This window comes from Papio anubis, chromosome 12, assembly GCF_008728515.1.
Source record: "Papio anubis isolate 15944 chromosome 12, Panubis1.0, whole genome shotgun sequence".
Lineage (NCBI taxonomy): Eukaryota > Metazoa > Chordata > Mammalia > Primates > Cercopithecidae > Papio > Papio anubis.
Window position 1 is genome coordinate 110,995,857 of NC_044987.1, and position 21,758 is coordinate 111,017,614.

The window sequence follows — 21,758 nt, forward strand, 5'->3', positions numbered from 1 at the left end:
GGTTTTGTGAAGCTGCTTCTCTTTGCTGGTCTTTTTCCTTCACATCACTGGGGTTAGAACGCCAGGGCAGGGACCAAAATGACCACATCCACTTGGATGGCACCCAACAGAGTGACCCCAGACACTTCATGATAGAGCCAGGAAGACAGAGGCCTGCAGGGGCTGTGCTGGAAGCATCATATAAAGTCCTGGGGGCAAAAATGCTGGGCTCATTCTCTTCTCATAGAAGCGACAGTGAGAGCTGAGAGTGTGCCATTGTACTCCAGCCTGGGTGACACAGAGAGACTCCATCTCAAAAAAAAAAAAAAAGAAAGAAAGAAAAGTAGAAATAGGGCACTGAAGCTCTTAGTTATGGGAGTAAACTTCTTACTTCTCCCAAGCCAATAAGAGATCATGACAAGGCTGGGCGCAATGGCTCATGCCTGTAATCCCAGCACTTTGGGAGGCTGAGATGGACAGGTCACCTGAGGTCAGGAGTTTGAGACTAGCCTGGCCAACATGGTGAAACTCTGTCTCTACTCAAAATGCAAAAATTAGCTGGGCGTGGTGGTGCGTGCCTGTAATCCCAGCTACTCGGGAGGCTGAGGCAGGAGAATCGCTTGAACCCGGAAGGTGGAGGTTGCAGTGGGCTGAGATCGCACCATTGCACTCTAGCGTGTGAAACAGAGCAGGACTCCATCTCTGAGAGATCATGAGGATAGGAAAGCAATCAGGAGAGACAGGAGAGGTGGACACTAATGGCGATGTCCCTAAGTAGCCAGGATAGGGCAGTGTTGTCTGCAAGACATGGACAGGAGAAGTGGAAGAAGCTGACACCCCACAATCTTCCAGGATGCCCCTGTGATTCGCTGGCTGACTAAGACTAACTGTCAATCTCCCGCAAGGTCCCAGGCACAAGACCCTGAACACATCTGTTTCCCCGTCTGTAACCAAACAGAATGGTGTTCCACTTCCCTGAGCAGAGGCTGTGAGACAGAGAATTAAGAATGCTCAGTAGCATACATTCCCTAGAAAGTTAAAGAGGAAATGGAGCAGTTTCTCAGACTGGGCTTGGTAGCAAAATGTTCAATGTAAAATATAGTTTCAAAGTAAATATAGAACATGCTACATTCTAGGCCCTTCCCCAGGGTTCACCAGCTACAGTTCCCAATCAAAGGCTCTGACAAGTCCTGCTGCAAAGTGATCTGTTTCATTTTAACTCAGCTGAGCTTGATCTCAGACTTTCCTGGATCCTATCTGTTCTCCTGGGCCTGGCCCCATCCTTCCTTCCTTCCCCATCTGAACCCCAGCAGCTGCTGCTCAGCCTCTCTCTCCCAGCACTTCTTTCATTCCCACCCTGGGATTCCTGAACTCAGCCAGCATCTAAAGAGCTTCCTCATCAGACAGATCATTTGACCAGAAAGCCCCGCGCCAGTGTATCCGATTCGATCCTCATGTTGCTGCACAAGAGACGATGAATTCACAAGCCTTTGCTGCAGTCTCAGGCCTCCGCTTCACGCATCTTCCTGTAAGGGCTTTGGGGGTCTAAGCACAGCTCCTTCCGTTCTTTTCATTCACACTCGTCCTATTTTAATCTCACAGGTCTCTTGCCCCATTCATCCTCACCGGTCCCAAATGATCACTCCACACATTGCTGGGAGTGTAAATTGGCACCACCCTAAGGAGCATGATGTGGCTGTTTCTATCAAAATTAAAGAAGCATATGCTGGCCGGGCGCAGTGGCTCATACCTGTAATCCCAGCCGTTTGGGAGGCCAAGGCAGGCAAATCACCTGAGGTGAGGAGCTTGAGACCAGCCAGGCCAACGTGGTGAAACCCCTTCTCTACTAAAAATACAAAATTAGGCCGGGCACGGTGGCTCACGCCTGTAATCCCAGCACTTTGGGAGGCCAAGGTTGGCGGATCACAAGGTCAGGAGATCGAGACCATCCTGGCTAACACAGTAAAACTGGGCCTCTACGAAAAATACAAAAAATTAGCTGGTTGTGGTGGTGGGAGCTTGTAGTCCCATTAGCAGGGAGGCTGCGGCAGGAGAATGGCGTGAACTCAGGAGGCGGAGCTGGCAGTGACCCAAGATCGCGCCACTGCACTCCAGCCTGGGTAACAGAGCGAGACTCCGTCTCAAAACAACAAGAAAAATACAAAATTAGCCAGGTGTGGTGACACGTGTCTGTAATCCCAGCTACTTGGGAAGCTGAGGCAGGAGAATTGCTTGAACCTGGGAGGCGGAGGTTGCAGTGAGCCGAGGAGATGACCACACTGCCCTCCAGCCTCAGCAACAAGAGTGAAACTCCATTTAAAAAAAAAAAAAAAACCATATGCCTTTTGGCTCAGTAACTTCACTTCTGGAAATTCACCTTAAAGATACACTTGTACGTGTGCGAAACGATATAAGGACATGATTCTTTGCAGCATCATGTGGAAAAGCAAGATTTGAAATGACCGAAAAGTCCATCCACAGGGGTTGCTTCAACAGTTTACGCTGCATCCACACAATGTACAGCTGTAAAAGGAAAAAGCAAATGTGCTCACTAGGTGCTAAGATGGAAAGATTTTTTTTTTTTTTTAAAGACGGAGTCTTGCTCTGTCTCCCAGGCTGGAGTGCAGAGGCGCGACCTCAGCTCACTGCAACCTCCACCTCCCAGGTTCAAGCAATTCTCCCGCCTCAGCCTCCCGAATAGCTGGGATTACGGGCACCTGCCACCAAACCCAGCTGATTTGTGTATTTTTTAGTAGAGATGGGGTTTCACCATGTTGGCCAGCCTGGTCTGGAACTCCTGACCTCATGATCCACCTACCTTGGCCTCCCAAAATGCTGAGATTACAGATGTGAGCCACTGCGCCCAGCCTCGGAAAGATCTTAGAAAGAAGGTAAGTTAAAAAAACAAAGTGAATTATGTGATTTTGAGCCTCTGGAAGTTTGTCCTACTTAGAAACCTACTGTGACTTGCCTTCAGGCCATGCATCTAATAACCTTCAAAATCGGGTCTCTTGAAACAGATTTGATCATTCTGCCCTTTGGGAAGCTCCCAGGTGCAAGGGAAACTGAGGCCATAGAATAGGCTTCCAACACACCCCCATTCTGTTCTGTTTCTCAGAACCCTGAAAGTGGAATCCTAGCTCAGGAAAAATGCAGGGTGTCTCCATCCAAGAATAAACACCCCCTTGCTTGTTGGAGCTCAGGCTCCTGAGAATTCGAAGCAGCTCATCCCATTAAAGGCACTGCACACCCCGCTGGAGGCTTCAGGTGGACTCCTGCCTCCTGGTGCACTGTGGTTTATCGTGGACAGAACATGTTCTTACCTGGCCCAGTGAGAGCCCCGGCCCAGCCCTCCACCGATGGCTCCTGCACCTCTGCCCCAAGAGTTTTCTGGTGCCTGGGGACGAGCAGAAAGGCAGGCTCAGTACTATGGCAAGGCCAGCTGGGTGTGCTAGAGAGCCAAGAGCCCAGGACGAGGCTCCACCAGTGAGGGACGAAAGCTGAGGGACAACTACTGGTGCATCTTCACACCCTTGGGGAACAATCCTGAGGCAAGGCATGGGCTCCACATTCTCTCAGAGGGTCCCTAGAAGGACAAAGTGCCAATTGCCTATAGCTGTAACCGGCTCATCAATGCCACCTGGTCTTTTTCTCTTGGCTCTCATCCGAATACCATCTCCGAGTCTGCTTTAGGGGGAACCCAAACTCAAATAGTGTTCACAGGGACCCTCCTCAACTGTGGGCCATCAGCTGTCTCTCCAAACGCCAGCAGGAAAACCTCATCAGGTGACATGTGAAGCGAAGGAAAAATACCTGGACTGGGAGTCAGAAGAATGGGGCTCTCCTCCCATTCAGCCGTCATAATCTGTGTAGCCTTAGAACACTCTCCTAACTTCTCTGAGCCTCTGCTTCTCAGCTGTGATACTGGATGGGGAACAGTCCAGTTAAGCATGTTTTTATACTTGGAAAAACTTAGGAAAATTGTTTACAGCTGTCCCCTTGCCCCACCCCCCCACTAACCTTTTTTTTTTTTTTTTTTTTTTTTTTTGAGACAGGGTCTTGTTCCGTCACCCAGGTTGGAGTGCAGTAGTGTGATCTCGGCCCACTGCAACCTCTGCTTCCTGGGCTCAAGTGATTCTCCAGCCTCAGCCTCCCTAGCAGCTGGGACTGCAGGCATGCGCCACCACGCCTGGCTAATTTTTGTATTTTTTGTAGGGATAGGGTTTTGCCATGTTGCCCAGGCTTGTCTCAAACTCATGAGCTCACAGCAATCCACCTGCCTCAGCTTCCCAAAGTGCTGGGATTGCAGGCGAGAACCACCGCCCAGGACTCTTTTTTTTTTTTTTGGAGATGGAGTCTCATTCTGTCATCCAGGCTCTGGAGTGGAGTGGCGCGATCTCGGCTCACTGCAACCTCTGCCTCCTGGGTTCAAGCGATTCTCCTGCCTCAGCCTCCCAAGTAGCTGGGACTATAGGCACGTACCACCATGCCCAACTAATTTTTGTATTTTTAGTAAAGATGGGGTTTCACCATATTGGTCATGCTGGTCTTGAACTCCTGACCTCGTGATCCACCTGCCTCAGCTTTCCAAAGTGCCAGGATTACAGGCATGAGCCACAGTGCCCAGACTCCTTTTCTTTTTTTTAACATTCAAAATGAACATTATTGACATGAGTCCTATTTGCAGAGGCAGGTAGGGGGGACTAGTATGAAACTTAAATTGCATGCTAACTTATTGCATAAAAGAATAGCAATGAGGAAATTGACACTAATTTTTAGCCACTATCATTTTGACAGATGGACTTGTTTGAAAAGTTGCAGCATGGGGGCAATGAGCACTCTAGGCTTTCATCCTGAAATCAGACCCCACGTGGCATCACCAAGCCAGGTGGGCTGTAGCAAGCTTAGGGGCCACAGGGCCACAAGTGTAAACCACTGAGACTTACGGAGGCATTATCACACGTCAATGTCACAACTCCATCAAGCAGGCCTGTTATTATCCCCATTGTCCAAATAAGGGAGCAAAAGCCAGGCATGATGGCTCATGCTTGTAATCCCAGCACTTTGGGAGGCCAAGGCGGGCAGATCACCTGAGGTCAGTTTGAGACCAGCCTGGCCAACGTGGTGAAACCCTGTCTCTACTAAAAATACAAAAACTGGGCATGGTGGTGCACGCCTGTAATTCTAGCTACTCGGGAGGCTGAGGCAGGAGAATCGCTTGAACCTGGGAGGCGGAGGTTGCAGTGAGCCAAGATCACGTCACTGCACTCCAGCCTGGGTGACAGAGCACGACTCCATCTCAAAAAATAATAAGGGAGCAAAGACCTAATATCCCACAGCTAGTCCAGCAGAGCGAGGTTCACACTTGAGTTTCATAGGCCCCAGACCTCACTCATGACCATGACCCTTTGTATCTTACTGGACAAAACAGTCTCTTAAGTCCTTTGCCTCTCCAAACTCTTTGGTTTCCATGCTCCTATCTCCCACATTCATTATTCCTGCCACCATGCTCAGGTGAGAGGCCTGACTACACTGTCATCCCGACTGGATACCAGGTTGCCTTTGCAGCCAGGGAACACTTCAGCAGACGCTTCGCCCTGGGACACAGAGTGAGCAGCAGGATAGAGAAGGGCTCAGAAGAGGGCGGCCTCGGCAAAGTGATAGGCCATGCCCTGGGGGTGCTTTCACTCCGCAGCCTCCATGGGTTTCAGTGGCAGCAAGTGTGGGGCCACATGCCTGTAATCCCAGTACTCAGGGAGGCTGAAGTGGGAGGATTACTTGAGCGTAGGAGTTCAAGACCAGTCTAGGCAACACAGCGAGACCCCGTTTCTACAAAAATTTTTTAAAAATTAGACAGGCGTGGTGGCATGTGCCTCTAATCCCACCCACTCGGGAAGCTGGGGTGGGAGGAAGGCTTGAGCCCATGAAGTTGAGGCTGCAGTGAGCCCTGATCATGCCACTACACTCCAGCCTGGGTGACAGGGCAACACCCTGTCTCAAAAAAAAAAAAAAGGCCGGGCGCGGTGGCTCAAGCCTGTAATTCTAGCACTTTGGGAGGCCGAGACGGGCGGATCACGAGGTCAGGAGATCGAGACCATCCTGGCTAACACAGTGAAACCCCGTCTCTACTAAAAATACAAAAAATTAGCCGGGCGTGGTGGCGGCGCCTGTAGTCCCAGCTACTCGGGAGGCTGAGGCAGGAGAATGGCGTAAACCCGGGAGGCGGAGCTTGCAGTGAGCCGAGATCCCGCCACTGCACTCCAGCCTGGGCGACAGAGCGAGACTCCGCCTCAAAAAAAAAAAAAAAAAAAATGGTAGCAAGTGGTGACTTGGTGACAGGGCAGCTTCTGCTTCCTAGCCCCACATCACTTCCCTTACCACAAATCCTCATTCCCCCATTCATGATGGCACCGTCCTCTTCCCATCTCTCATGCACACTGTGCTGCACTGCTCAGATCCCCCTGCTAGGACTGAAGGATCAATCTCCGCAGAAAGCCCTGCCCCGTGGCCCCAGCTCAGGACAGCTCTGAAGGGCCAGCCTAGCCCCAGAGCTCCCAGAGGGGGCTGGCTGGGGCTTCGAGAAGGCCCAGCAGCCCTACTCTCCCTCCCCGCTCCTTCCCCTCTGCCCACAGGTGTTCATGCTGAAAACACGTCTTAAGAAACTGCTGGCCCGGCTGGGTGCGGTGGCTCACGCCTGTCATCCCAGCACTTTGGGAGGCCAAGGCAGGCAGATCACCTGAGGTCAGGAGTTCAAGACCAGCCTAGCCAACATGGTGAAACCCCATGTCTACTAAAAATACAAAAACTTAGCCGGGTGTTGTGGTGGGTGCCTGTAATCCCAGCTACTCAGGAGGCTGAGGCAGGAGAACTGCTTGAACCCGGGAGGCAGAGGTTGCAGTGAGCCAAGGCCTCACCATTGCTCTCTAGCCTGGGCAACAAGAGCGAAACTCCGTGTCAAAAAAGAAACTGCTGGCCTGTCATTTAGTCTCAGAGATTCCTTCCCAGAAGCAAGTCCCCTCCATCATCTTTTCCCTTCTCACTGTGGAAGCCCCCCAGTGTCTGCATGGTATTCCATGGTATACATACTATGCAGCCATAAAAAAGAATGAGATCATGTCCTTTGCAGGAACATGAATGGAGCTGGAGGCCACTATCCTTAGCAAAGTTATGCAGGAAGAGAAAACCAAATACGGCATGTTCTCATTTATAAGTGGGAGCTAAATGATGAGAACACATGCACACATAAAGGCAAACAGCACACACTGGGGTCTACGGAGGGGTGGAGGGAGGGTAGAGGGAGAGACTTAGGAAAAATAACGAATGAGTACTAAGCTTAATCCCTGGGTGATGAAATAATATAATCTGTATGACAAACCCCTGTGACACGAGTTTAACTATATAATAAACCTGCACATGTACCCCTGAACTTAAAATAAAAGTAAAAAAAAGAAACAGAAACTAAAATCATGATCTTGGGGAAAAAAATAAAAAGAAGTCTCCCAATATAAAAGACCACCAAGTGCTTACAGGAGACCCTTCCCCAGCCCAGTCACAATTTAGTGCCAGCTTTTCTCCCCAGCAGTGGGGTAAAGGTGGGTGCTCACTAACCACCTGTGGGCTTGGGGCCACGTTTCCCACCTTCCCACAGGTAAGTGGTAAATGAGAAGTGCAGCCTGGGGAAACCGAGACAACCTTTAATCAGGAAACCTCAGGGGGACGCATGACACCTGGCGGTACAGTCCCAGTGAGTGGAATCCCAGCCAGACGCGACTGTTCCTCTAGGAGAACTTGGCAGCCCCCGACCCTTCTCAAAAGATGAGCTGGCCACGCGGTCCAGGGAAGATGCTGACAGTGGAAACCACTTCCTCCGTTCTTACAGCACATTCCAAACACTTCCTGGGAACAAGGTTACATCCAGCCTTGGGGGTCTTCCATCCTCACCAGGGCCCCTGCAGGAGGGAGCCCAGGCATCCCCACTAGGTTCACCCTTGGAGCCACTGGCAGAGTGTCCTCTCTCCTGAGTCTCCTGGACACAGTGACTGGCTTACATGGTGGACTCTTCCCCCTGAGAGGCCCCCACTGGGGGCTGCTGGGGGCCGTGGTGGGTGGTGGCTGCAAGGGCTGCAGAGAGTCTAGAGGTGGTGGAAGAAAGCGTGCGAGTCCCGAGGAGGGTGATGGGGGTCTTCGAGGGGCTGGGGTCCATCATGGAAAGTGCTGAAGCTTCTGTCAGGAGGGTGGCAGGCAGAGGAGGCCACCTGGATGCTATCTGGGCCCCAGAGGCTGAGAATGAGTGCTCTGGAGTCACAGGAGGTGGCTGAGGAGCCCCTGGGGAAGCTAGAGGTAGAGTGGGGGCTCCTGGAGGGGTCGAAGGCCCTGGTGAGAGTCGAGGGGAGGCACCAGGCTCCCCTGGGAAAGTGCCTGTGGGCCCCAAAGCGGGTGAGTGTAGACCAAGAGCTCCTGCTGGGCTTGTAGGTAAAGTCTGTGTTTTTGTCAAGTTCGTTCTTAAAAGGAGCTGAAGTAGATGGAGCGCCGGCCTCGAGAGTGATGCTATTGGGGTCCCAGTGCAGGAGCTACAGTTGACAGGGGCCTCAGTGTCTCCATGCAGGCTCCTAGCAGCTTTGCTGAACGCCACATTTCCGTGAGCGGAGAGCCCCTGCTTTTCTTCCAGAGGAGAAAGGGAATCTAGAGAGAGGAGGGCGAAACGAGATGCACAATGGTTCTCTCCAGTGGCCAAGGTGGCTCTGGGACAAGGTACGCCAGGGACACCCAAGCTCTGTCCTCGGAGGGGCCTCAGCACACCTGGTGAGGACCGGCTAGCTCCTGCCTCCAGGAAGGGAAGACTGAAGGAGCCATGAACGGAGGGAGGCAGGCAGTTAGTTGTGTGACCTCACGCAAGGCATGCAACTCCCCTGGGCCTCTGTTTCCTCATCTGTAAAATGGGCACAGCAGTAAGGACCAAGTGTGAATGAAAGGGTGCATGGAGAGTCTCAGCCTAAACCTCAATGTGAACTATAGACACTGGATGTCAATGACATGTCAGTGTCAGTGCGGGATCACCGATTATAACAAACATGCCACACTGGTGTGGGGTGCTAATAGGGGGCGATGCTGTGGCATGTGGAGTCCGAGACATATGGGAACTCTCTACGTTCCACTCAATTTTGCCATGAGCCTCAAACTGTTCTAAAAAATAGTTTCTTTGAAGAATTTTTAGAAAAGTCTCAGCCTAGGGCTTGGCACATCATAAAGGCTCAGCATACAAGGAGAAAATAAACACAGATGTGCCTCGACTTACAATAGGGTCACATCCCAATAAACCTGTAAATCAAAAATGCATTTCTGACCAAGCACAGTGGCTCACGCCTGTAATCCCAACACTTTGAGAAGCCAAGGCGGGCGGATCACCTGAGGTCAGGAGTTCGAGACCAGCCTGGTCAATATGGTGAAACCCCATCTCTACTAAAAATACAAAAATTAGCCGGACGTGGTGGTGTGTTCCTGTAGTCCCAGCTACTCGGGAGGCTGAGGCACGAGAATCACTTGAACCCGGGTGGCAGAGGCTGCAGTGAGCTGAGATCATGCCACTGTACTCCAGCCTGGGAGACAGAGCAGGACTCCGTTTCACCAAAAAAACCAAAAAGGCTTTTTTTTTTTTTTTCCTTCTTTGAGACAGGTTCTCACTCTGTTGTCCAGGCTGGAGTGCAGTGGTGTGAACATGGCTCACTGCACCCTAGACCTCCTGGGCTCAAGTGATCCTCCCACGTTGGCTCTCCTAGTCGCTGGGACCACAGTCACATGCTACCACACCTGGCTAGTATTTATTTATTTTATATTTTATTTTATTTTACTTTACTTTTTACTTTACTTTACTTTTACTTTATTTTAGTAGAGACAGGATCCTACTTTGTTGCCCAGGCTGGTCTCAAACTCCTGAGCTCAAGTGATCCTCCTGCCTCAGTCTCCCAAAGTGCTGGGATTATCACCGTGATCCACGGTGCCCAGCAAAAATGCATTTAATACAGCTCACTTCCTGAACCCTGGCCAACCTTATGTGTGTTCAGAACACTTACATTGGCCTACAGTTGGGCAAAATCATCTAAGTCAAATCCTATTTTTTTAATAAAGTGCTGAATATCCATGTGTCACATATTGATAACCCAGAAAAAGATCAAAATTCAAAATACAGCAAAATTTTAATGGTTTTGTACCTTGTAAAGTCAAAAAATCATTAAGATAAACCACCAGAAAGTCAGGAATCATTTGTGAAAAAAGGAAGAAGCTCAGCAAAAAGAAAATGAAGAGTGAAGAAGCAAAAAAAGAAAGAGTATCAGGCCAGGCACAGTGGCTCATGCCCATAATCCCAGCATTCTGGGAGGCCGGGTGGAAGGATCACTTGAGGTCATGAGCTTGAGACCATCCTGGCCAACATGGTGAAACCCCATCTCTACTAAAAATACAAAAATTAGCAAGGCATGGTGGTGCCTGTAGTTCAGCTACTCGGGAGGCTGAGGCAGGAGAGTTGCTGGAACCTGGGAGATGCAGGTTGCAGTGAGCCAAGATGATGCCACTGCACTCCAGCCTGGACAACAGAGTGAGACTCCATCTCAAAAAAAAAAAAAAAGAAGAAGAAGAAAGAGTATCAAAGGTATGATCAAGGAAAAATCAGATGTTGTCAAGCACATAAAAAACTGGAATGATTATATTTTAAAAATCAACTATTCGTATTAATAGATGGTTGCATAACTCTAAAAATATGCTTAAAATGATTGAATCATATACTTTAAATGTGTGAACGTATGATATATGAACTATATCCTAAGCAAGCTGTTATACTTTTAAAAAATCATCAAAAGAGGCTGGGCTCGGTGGCTCATGCCTATAATCTCAACAGTTTGGGAGGCCAAGGCGCGACGATCGCTTGAGTCCAGGAGTTGGGACCAGCCTGGGCAACACAGCAAGATAGTGTCTCTAAAAAAATAAAATAAAATAATTAGCCAAGTGTTTATCACTTCATGGGCTTGGAAATAAAACAAAAAATTAGCCAGGCATGGTGACACGCACCTGTAGTCCCAGCTACTTGTGAGACTGAAGTAGGAGGATTGCTTGAGCCCAGGGGGTCGAGGCTACAGTGAGCTCTGATCACACCACTGCAGTCCAGCCTGGGCAACAGAGTGAGACCCTGTCTCCAAAAAAAAAAAAAAAAATCATCAAAAGAAAACATATTCTACTTTAATAAAAAGTTGTTTTCCCTTAAAGGGAGTTCTTATTAATAAGAAGTATGTGGTAAACATAACATGTTTCAGGAGAAGGAGCTGGGCTCTGGAGGTTACCTCTTTGTTTTGTTTTTGTTTGAGACAGAGTCTTGCTCTGTTGCCCAGGCTGGAGGGCAGGGGGCAGTCTCAGCTCACTGCAACTTCCATCTCCCAGGTTCAAGCAATTCTCCTGCCTCAGCCTCCCAAATAGCTGAGATTACAGGCGTGCACCAACATGCCCGGCTAATTTTTCTACTTTTAGTAGAGACGGGGTTTCACCACATTGGACAGGCTGGTCTCGAACTCCTGGCCTCAGGTGATCCACCCACATCAGCCTTCCAAAGTGCTGGAATTACAGGCATGAGCCACCATGCCAGGCCTGGAGGTCACCTCTTTGGGCCTCAGTTTCCCCATGTGGAGGTAGGAGGGCAGGATGGGGAAGAGCACAGGATAGGAAATAAGAGAGACCTAGGCTTAAGTCTTACACACCAACTAGAAACTTAACTTCTTTGAGCCTCCATTTCCCCACCTGCAAAATGGGGAACATGGCAGCCACGCTGGAACATTCCATGAACATTTAAATGAGGTAATACACTTAAGGTATAAAATGCTGAGTAAACTGCCTGGCATGTTAGCTAGCCATCAGTCTCTAGACAGTCAGGGGACTAATATCCACTAGCATGCAGAGAAGTTTGTGGTGGTTACAATGAAGTACAATCTATGATGTCCCCAACATGATGGATTTAAAGGCTCAGTGGATATTCCCGGCGCCACCCGCCCTAAAAGCTCATCATCCACAGATCTGAAGAGCTGCCCCCGAAAAGAGAGCATACTCTTCGAAAGGTCAAAGGAGTTAAACAAATATTTTATAAAAAAGGAAATTCAGGCCACCATCAGTGAAAAAAAATCCCTGTCTTCCTAGAAGTTTAAAAAACATAAAATAGATCCAGCAATCCCACTGCTGAGTATTTACCCAGAAGATTTAAAGTCAGTTTGGAGAAGACAGCTGCACTCCTGTGTTCACTATGACACTATTCACAGTAGCCAAGCTACGGAACCAACCTAAGTGTCCGTTAATAGTACTTCATTGTGTGCATATACCACATTTCTTTATCCAGAATAGAATATTATTTAGCCTTTTAAAACAAGGAAATGACAGGCTCACGCCTGTAATCCCAGCACTTTGGGAGGCCGAAGGGGGCGGATCACTTAAGGTCAGAAGTTCGAGACCAGCCTGACAAACATGGTGAAACCTTGTCTCTACTAAAAATACAAAAATTAGCCGGGCGTGGTGGTATGCGCCTATAATCCCAGCTATTCAGGAGGCTGAGGCACGAGAATCACTTGAACCTGGGAGGCGGAAGTTGAAGTGAGCTGAGATAGCACCACTGCACTCCAGCCTGGGTGACAGAGTGAGAATCCTCAAAAAAAAGAAAAAGGAAATTCTGTCATTTGCAACAACATGGATGAAATTGGAGGACATTTTGCTAAGCGAAATAAGCCAGACACACAAAGACAACCATTGCAAAATCTCAGTTTTATGTGGAATCCAAAATGATTGAACCCAAAGAAGCAGAGAGTAGAATCGTGGTTACGGAGGCTGGTGGCGGCGAGGGGAATGGGGAGATGATTGTCAAAGGGTACAAAATCTCAGTGCGACAGGAGGAATATGTGTTGTGTTTTGTGTTGTTTAGAGACAGTGTCTCTCTGTGGCCCCGGCTGGAGTACAGTGGCATCAGTTGTTGGGAATCAATCCACTGTCCTATCTAAAAGCATCGACTCCAGGCTGAAATTCTGGCTTTACCACCAATCAGCTATGTGAACTCAAGCACAGCACTTCACCTCCCTGGGTCTGTTCCTCACCTGGCACAGGATGACAGGAGTATTGCAGGGGTATAGACACGAGGTGTCGCGGCACACAGTGGGTGCTCAATGCATGTTAGAGATTACTCTTCTGTAAAACGGACTTAGTTCCCATGTTGTAATTTAAAATAAAGAAGAAAGCAGAGGAAGAGATTAAGAAAGGAGATAAAGAAGAAAAAGGGAGTACAAATAAACAAACACCATCGTGTGTGGCATCATGAGCATGGGACGAGGGTCAGCAGGTCACAGCACAGCTGTACAACCTTGCACGAGCTGTGTTCCCTCTCTGAGCCTGGCTTTCTCTCATCCGGCCCTTTATAAGTTCTACGTACTGGGGAAGAAAAGCAAGATGGAATAAAATGGTGGAGACACTCCAGGACCCAGAGGCCCACTTACCTGGGCAGGAAGAGCAACAGTCCCCAGGGAGCAGGGCAGGGTCAGCACAGGCCCGCTGGCAGGGAATCTTCTCGCAGCTCACCTCTCCCAGCTGGGGAAGCAGAAGGACCCCCATGAGGAAGCCCAGAGCATCTTGCCTGCCCTGGGCAGTGCCCTCAAGGGCCTCTTGCACCAGCAGCAGGACCCATGGAAAGATCCCGGGACAGAGGCTGCAGTGCCTGAGCCCTCGCCTGGAGAACAGGTAAAGCCAGCCATGGCAGGACCCCCTTAGGGAAACCACTTCTCCCTCTGGACTTTCACAGAGGGAGAGATGGTCAAAACCACAGATATTCTGGCAGTTAATTAAAGGTGGAGGATGGCAGGAGGATGGACTTATGCCAGCTAAGGGGCTCCATGTTTTGCAAAGGGACAAAAGGCAAGAAGCCGCCCTCTTCTGGGGCCGCTCTTGGGTTCCCAGGCCCAGCTCACCTGGCACGTGCACCTGGTGCAGGGTTCATCATCCAAGGTGAACACCTGGCCATTCGCCACCTTCCTTCCCTCGTAGTTGCAGTCTGTGGAGGCAGAGGAGACAGGAGCCCATGAGAGCCAAGGCCTGGCCGGGAGCCTCACACGTGGGGTAGCTGGTCCCACTCACCTCGGCACACGGGACAGCACTCCCCGTCAGGGTGGAAAGGGTAGGTACAGGTGATGGGGCAGTCCACGGGGGAACAGGCCACTGAGCCCAGCTGCAAGACACAGAAAACACACAAGGCCCTCGGTTCAGGGCAGCTGATGAGACACTCAGGAAAATGCCGCTCCTATAGCCACTGAGTGCTCATCAGAACGATCAACATTGTGGGAGGAGTCCATGGTGGGACAGTGGAGCAGGGGGCACGTTTTCTCTGTTGGGGTCCATCTTCCCACTAGAATTCAAGCCCCTCAAAGGTAAGAACATGGCCCTGTCCACGGAGTGCATCTGTTAACAGATGCCTGTTGCATGAACTGCCCAGAAAAGATGAGCACCAAAACCCAAGAGAGGAAGATCCAGGGCCAAAGTTCCCCAAAGCCCGAGGCTGAGAACAATTGGGGCCTACGTGCAGTGGGTCACTCAGGGTAAGTAGCCCAGGGCTGTTTACATGCACAGGGCTGTTTACCCTGAGTTTCTCAATCTTTCTGCAGATCGTGTCCCTTGTCACGCATGCACTCTGCTGAGGCTCACAGATCACCAAAGGAGTATTGCATCTGTACCCACGCCAGCAAAGCAGCGTCATCCCACATTCAGACCGTCAGCATAATAAGCATTAAGAATTTTTTGCCCGGAGCGGTGGCTCACTCCTGTAATTCCAACATTTTGGGAGGCCGAGGCGGGCAGATCACTTGAGGTCAGGAGTTCGAGACCAGCCTGGCCAACATGGCAAAACTCTGACTTTACTAAAAGTACAAAAATTAGCCAGGCGTGGTGGCACACACCTGTAATCCCAGCTACTCAGGAGGCTGAGACAGGAGAATTGCTTGAACGTGGGAGGCAGAGGTTGCAGTGAGCCAAGATTGTGCCACTGCACTCCAGCCTGGCGACAGAGCAAGACTCTCAAAAAAAATAAATAAAAGAATTTTTTTTTCATCCGGGCATAGTGGCTCACACCTATAATCCAGCACTTTGGGAAGGTGAGGTAGGAGGATCACTTGAGGCCAGGAATTCAAGACCAGCCTAGGCAACACAGCAAGATTTTTTTTTTATTAAAAAAAATATTTTTAAATAATTTTAAAATTAAAAAAAAAATTTTTTTATATAAAAATTTTATAAAATAAACTTTTAAAAAAGAAAAAACTTTTTGCCTGGGTGCAATGGCTCATGCCTATAATCCCAAAACCTTGGGAGGCCGAGGTGGGAGGACTGCCTGAGCCCAGAAGTTCCATACCAGCCTGAGCAATACAACATGACCCCATCTCTATGAAAAGAACGTTTTAATTAGCCAGGTGTGGCGGTAATCCTGGCTGGGTGTGATCCCACCTACTTGGGACGATCGCTTGAGCCTAGGAGTTCAAGGTTGCAGTGAGCCATGATCACACTACTGCACTTCAACCTGGGTGACAAAGCAACACCCTGTCTCAAAAAAAAAAAAAAAAAAAAAAAAATTTGTTTTCATTCTCCAAAAATTAAATGATACTACGTGACATGCTTTTTCAGACTGACGGGCAGTATGACTCAGGAGAATACATGTGCATCTCGGAATCACAATGCTAGGGTTCCATTCTCAGTACTTTGATTAACTAGTTATGGGATCTTAAGCAAAGACTCTCTCTGTGCCTTGGTTTTCTCATCCAGAAGAATGAGATGATAAATTCTGGAATGGATTAGCTGAGTGCATGCCTATGAGGGGCCTGGCACACAGCAAGAGCTTGACCATGTGGGTCTATTGAAAAGGTTCCAGTACTGGGTTCTAGGTTTGTGCGCTTCACCTCCACCCTCATCAAGAATCCCTGAGACCATCTCTAGTGGTTAACCCAGAAGCAGAGGACTTTGCCAGCCAGGTTTAAGAACATTTATCTGGGCTGGGCATGGTGGCTCATGCCCGTAATCCCAACACTTTGGGAGGCTGAGGTGGGCAGATCACCTGAGTTCAAGAGTTCAGAAACAGCCTGGCCAACACGGCGAAACCCTGTCTCTACCAAAAATACAAAAATTAGCCGTGCGTGATGGTGCATGCCTGTAGTCCCAGCTACTCGGGAGGCTGACACAGGAGATTCGCTTGAACTCGGGAGGCGGAGGTTGCAGTGAGCTGAGATTGCACCACTGCACTCCAACCTGGGAGCCTGGGTGATAAAGCAAGACTCCATCTCAAAAACAAACAAAAAAAATTTATCTGGCCCTGTCTAAAGGGTCACCCTGGGCAGGACTGGAGGGAGCTGACTTCCACCATGAACCAGAAGCATCCCTTGTCGTGGAGGTCTCTGGATTTTGCCTCTGGGATTCAGGAGCCGATGTCAGTTGTGGGGGAGTTTCCAGAGGCAGGGGTCAGATCTGGGTGGTCCATACCAGGCAGATGCAGCTCAGACATGGGTCCAGCACAGACGGGAAGGTCTCGTTGTTATAGAAGATTCTGCCTGTGTAGGTGCAGCCTGCCAGAGAGAGCACGTGCTGAGCACCAGCTGGGAGTGGCCAGGGACCAGGCTCCCCGCCAGGGCCAAGGTCAGAGGCTTATCTGGATAGCAAACGGGAGGCCATGTGCCTCCCCAGGCAGTCACCCTGGGAGTTAGGGAAGGGACGAAATGCCTGTCTGGATTGTCTCAATCGTGTATTGACTTTTTCCCCACCGGATTCAGCAAAAGGATCAAGTGTCTTGGCCTCAGTATTCTCACCCTGGAGAGTGGGGAGATTCGTCCTCTACCTCCTCACCAGGGGGGATCAGGCGGAAGGACTGGAAATACAAGGTGTGTGTGAGGCCCCCCAACTCCTCTCTGCCTTCCAAACTCAGTCAAACCACCAACCCCGCCTGTCCAGAACATTCCCCAACACCACTCCCCTCTCTGATTCCTGACAGCCCCAGAAGCCTGATCTGAGTGATGATACTATAACATACTGGTAAGTGTAAAAGCGGGTGATAAGATAGTAGGGGAAACTTTAAAAAAAAAAAAAAAAAAAATATATATATATATATATATATATATGTAAAATGTACATGTACTAAATGTGTGTGAGCATCACAAAAAGAGACTAGAAGGACATAAACACAAATTTAACAGTCATAATAGGTCCTTGTTAATATTTTTTATTTTTGCTCTCTGTGCTTTTTTCCTAAATTTTCTATAATGGAGTCGGGTGCGTTGGCTCACGCCTGTAATCCCAGCACTTTAGGAGGCCGAGGCAGGTAGATCACCTGAGGTCAGGAGTTCGAGACCAGCCTGGCCAATATGGTGAAACCCCGTCTCTACTAAAAATACAAAAACTAGCTGGGCGTGGTGGTGGGCGCCTGTGATCCCAGCTACTCAGAAGGCTGAAGCAGGAGAATCGCTTGAACCCGGGAGGCGGAGGGTGCAGTGAGCTGAGATTGTGCCACTGCACTCCAGCCTGGGCGACAGAGCGAGGCTGTCTCAAAACAAGTAAAATAAAATAAAATAAATTTTCTATAATAAAACATTACTTCTGAAATCATGGAAAAGGTAAAAATGACTATTAAAAGGCAAAAATGACTATTAAAACTTCTCTCCTCTTGCTGTTTTCCCATTGCCTCACAGGTACAGCTCCTGTACCGCCCACCTGCACTGTAAGTCCTGCATGTCTTCAGATCTGCCTCCAGCACTCAGAGGCGGCCTGACTTGGGCAAACTGTTTTACCTCAGTTTCTTTATCTGTGCAATGGGGTTGTCCCTTGGGGTTGTTAGGACAAGAGATGAAGGTTGTATAGGGCTTAGCGCAAAGGAGCCCGGTGCAGGGTGAACCTGGAGGTGGGACCCCCTGAGATGCCCTGCCCTGGGGGCTGGGGGCGGAGGCAGGGGATTACCTGCTGAACAGTCTGGGCAGCACTGTCCAGGGATCCGGATCGGGTGAGGGCAGGAGTCCACACAGTCTGTTCTCTTGCAGCTCACCGAGCCATCTGCCTGGAGGAAGGAGGAACTTCACCAAGACCCCACCGGTGACACCAGCCCCTGCCTCCCCGCCCTGCAAAAGAAACGGCAATGTAGCAACCTGGCCAAGGCTTGCCCTGAAAGGCACCATGATGCAGCTGAAAGGTGGCAGGTCCCCCTAAAGAGGACCGGTTACTTGGGAAAGGCCATGTGAGCCTTCCAGGAAGTCTACGCATCTTTAAGGAGAAGGAAAGTCAGGGCTGGGATTCTGGTCTCCTCGGCTTCCTGTAGCAGCCAAAGGCTGCACCGTTACCCCATCCAAATCCTTTCTCACCTTTTCCCTGGAAACCTGGCTCACCGGGAACCTACAGAGTACCATAAAACATTATTTTTAGAGAAAACAATGCCACCAGAAATGTCTATTTCAGAGAGCCAAAGTGCCATACAAGGTTTCTTTTTTTTTTTTTTTTTTTAAGACAGAGTCTTACTCAATATTGCCCAGGCTGGAGTGCAATGGCGCAATCTTGGCTCACTGCAACCTCCACCTCCCTGGTTTAAACGATTTTCCTGCCTCAGTCTCCTGAGTAGCTGGGATTACAAGCACGCACCACCATGCCAGGCTAATTTTTTTATATTTAGTAGGGACGGGGTTTCACTATGTTGGTCAGGCTGGTCTTGAACTCGTGACCTCAGATCATCCCCCCACGTCGGCCTCCCAAAGTGCTGGGATTATACGCGTGAGCCACCGCACCCGGACTCTTTTTCTTTAAAAAAAAAAAAAAATCTGACAGTTTGAACCTTTTGTATCACTCTCTCGGTGACTGATTATGGGTGCCTGAAATCAGTCATAAAGAAGATAGCACAGGATGGACTTTCCTCCCGACTCTAATTTCAATGAGACGTGTTCAGCTTACAGCTTTTTAACCAACGGCTCATCGAAGGCACTAGAAGGCTGGGCTTCTCCCACATGAAAGTGCACACAAATCACCTAGAGGTTAAAATGCAGTTTCTGAGGGCAGAGGTGTGGGCGGGGCCTCGAAAGCCTGCACGTCTAACCAGGGCTCCCAACGCAGGTGCAAGAGACCTCATTTTGAGAAATAAACCTCTAAAAGACTCGAAGCTCTTAAAGTAGAAAGGAAAGCCAGCATGTATTAGATTGGTGCAAAACTGCGGTTTTTGCCATCATACGTAATGGTAAAAAAACCCGCAATGACTAGTGCTTCAATAATGAGCTAAAAGGGTTGTATTTCTGGCTGGATAGCTGTTTGCATTGCTGTCCATCTGACTCAAACTCATGCACCTCCTTACCCATTTCTGAAATGGTGAGGTCACACGATTTGCAGTCATGAAGAAAACATTGCAATTTCACAGAAACAGCCTGAACAACTAGGTCTCAGGCTGCCCCACTCCCTCAGTTATCCATGCCTGGGGAAAACCTTCTATGAAGATTCCTAATTCTTACTCCTCATGCCAGCAGCTCCCTGCACATGCACAGTGTGTTACACACACTTTTTTTTTTTTTTTTTTTGAAACAGGGTCTTTCTCTTTCACCCAGGCTGGAATGCAGTAATGTGATCACAGTTCACTGCAGCCTCAACCTCCTGGGTCAGCCTCAGGAGCTGAGGAAGCGATCCTCCCACCTTAGCCTCCCAAGTAGCAGGGACTACAGGGGCATGCCACTACACGCAGCTAATTTTTGTATTTTTTTTGTAGAGACAGGGTCTCTCCATGTTGTCCAGGCTGGTCTCAAATTCCTGGGCTCAAGCAATCTTCCCACCTCAGCCTCCCTAAGTGTTGGGATTACAGGTGTGAGCCACCACTCTTGGACATACACACTTTTTTTTTTTTTGAGATGGAGTCTTGCTTTGTTGCCCAAGCTGGGGTGCAGTGGCACGATCTCAGCTCACTGCAACCTCCTCCTCCTGGGTTCAAATGATTCTCCTGCCTCAGTCTCCCAAGTAGCTGGGACTACAGGAACCCGCCACCATGCTCGGATAATTTTTTGTATTTTTAGTAGAGACGGGGTTTCACCACGTTAGCCAGGATGGCCTCGATCTCCTAAACTTGTGATCCACCCACCTCAGCCTCCCAAAGTGCTGGGATTACAGGCATGAGCCACTGCGCCCAGCCAACCATACGCACTTCTTAAGGCCAACTGCCAAGCACCACGGTCCTCACACATCTACCGAGGGCAGGATAAACTGCGTCCAACCCTTTCTGTGAAAGTGGAACTTGACAGTGCTGGAGGGAGACTGCAGCCAGCCTAAGGCCAGCCTCTGGAGGGGCCAGGACGCTTGTCTCCTCTGGGTGAGGCGGGGCAGCCGGGTAAAGCAGCTGAAGGCGAGCAGGTTGTCATTCACCTGGCAGATGCATAACTCACAGGGGTCACCAGGCGACCAGATCTGTCCAATTGGAAACTCAACCCCATTGTCATCGAGAGAGCAGCCTGGATGAGGACAATGGCAAAGAAAAGACAGTGGGCACAAGACCTAGACTACAACAGCAGCAAGGACAGACACCTTATGCGCACACACACACACAAACACTGATATCACTCACACACATCGACACACAAACTTACACTCATACAAATGCACACTTACATATACACACAGATACAACTCACACACACATACTCATACAAATGCACACTTAAATACACACACACAGATACCATTCATGCACAAACACAGAGACACACACATACTGATACAAATGTACATTTGCATACACACACAGATACAACACAGACACACATACACGCATACAAATGTACTTACGTACACATACACATGCTCACAGATACCATTCATGCACAGACACACACACTCATACAAATGCATATATATACACACACACAGATACAGTTCACGGAGACACACATACACTCATACTAATGCACACTTACACATGCACGCAGATACCATTCATGCACACACACACTCATACAAATGCATATTTATACACACACACAGATACAGTTCACAGAGACACACATACACTCATACTAATGCACTTACACATGCACGCAGATACCATTCATGCACACAGAGACACACGCATACACAAATGCACATTTACATACACACACAGATACAACTCACACAGACATACACTCATAGAAATACACTTACATACATATACTCACACACACAGATACTACTCACACAGAGAGACACAAACTTGCACACAGACACACTCATAGAATCAAACACTTACATGCACATACACATATACAGACACAACAAACACAAACATGCATGCTCACACAGGCACACACAAAAACACAAAACCAGACACAAACATAAATACCACAGAGACACACTCATACTACACAAAGCAGACACATGCTCATACATAAAGACACATGTACACAGACTCCCACACACAGCTACCACTAACACACTGACACACACACACAGAAAACTACTCACAAGCACAGAAACACACACACAGGCACACACTAAGACATACTACACAACACACAGATACACAATTGTACACGGGCAAAGACACATGTACACAAATTTACACACATTCATACAAATGCACACATACATATACATGCTCACAGACACACACATTACTCACACAGACACACAAACTTACACTCAGACACACTCATACACTTACATGCACACACACATGCAGACAGAAGAGACACATATGCAGACACAAGAGACACAAACATGCATGCTCACACAGGCACACACAAAAACACAGA

General features: G+C 49.0%; 1 protein-coding gene across 3 annotated transcripts in view; it reads right to left on the bottom strand.

Annotated features, from left to right (window-relative positions):
• Positions 1-7,653: 7,653 nt before the first annotated feature.
• Positions 7,654-21,758, bottom strand: part of VWCE (von Willebrand factor C and EGF domains) — a 37,405-nt gene continuing 23,300 nt past the window's right edge. Inside the window, exons 14-20 of one of the 3 annotated variants that reach the window (XM_003909738.4) lie at positions 20,395-20,480; positions 17,971-18,067; positions 16,507-16,589; positions 14,125-14,215; positions 13,959-14,041; positions 13,491-13,581; positions 7,654-8,661 (exon numbers count right to left, since the gene is read on the bottom strand). In XM_003909738.4, coding sequence (XP_003909787.1) covers positions 8,024-8,661; positions 13,491-13,581; positions 13,959-14,041; positions 14,125-14,215; positions 16,507-16,589; positions 17,971-18,067; positions 20,395-20,480 — 1,169 coding nt within the window. In that variant the 3' untranslated portion in view covers positions 7,654-8,023. The remainder of the gene's footprint in view (positions 8,662-13,490; positions 13,582-13,958; positions 14,042-14,124; positions 14,216-16,506; positions 16,590-17,970; positions 18,068-20,394; positions 20,481-21,758) is intronic. The other 2 variants (XM_009185909.3, XM_009185910.3) reach the window with 2 other exon arrangements.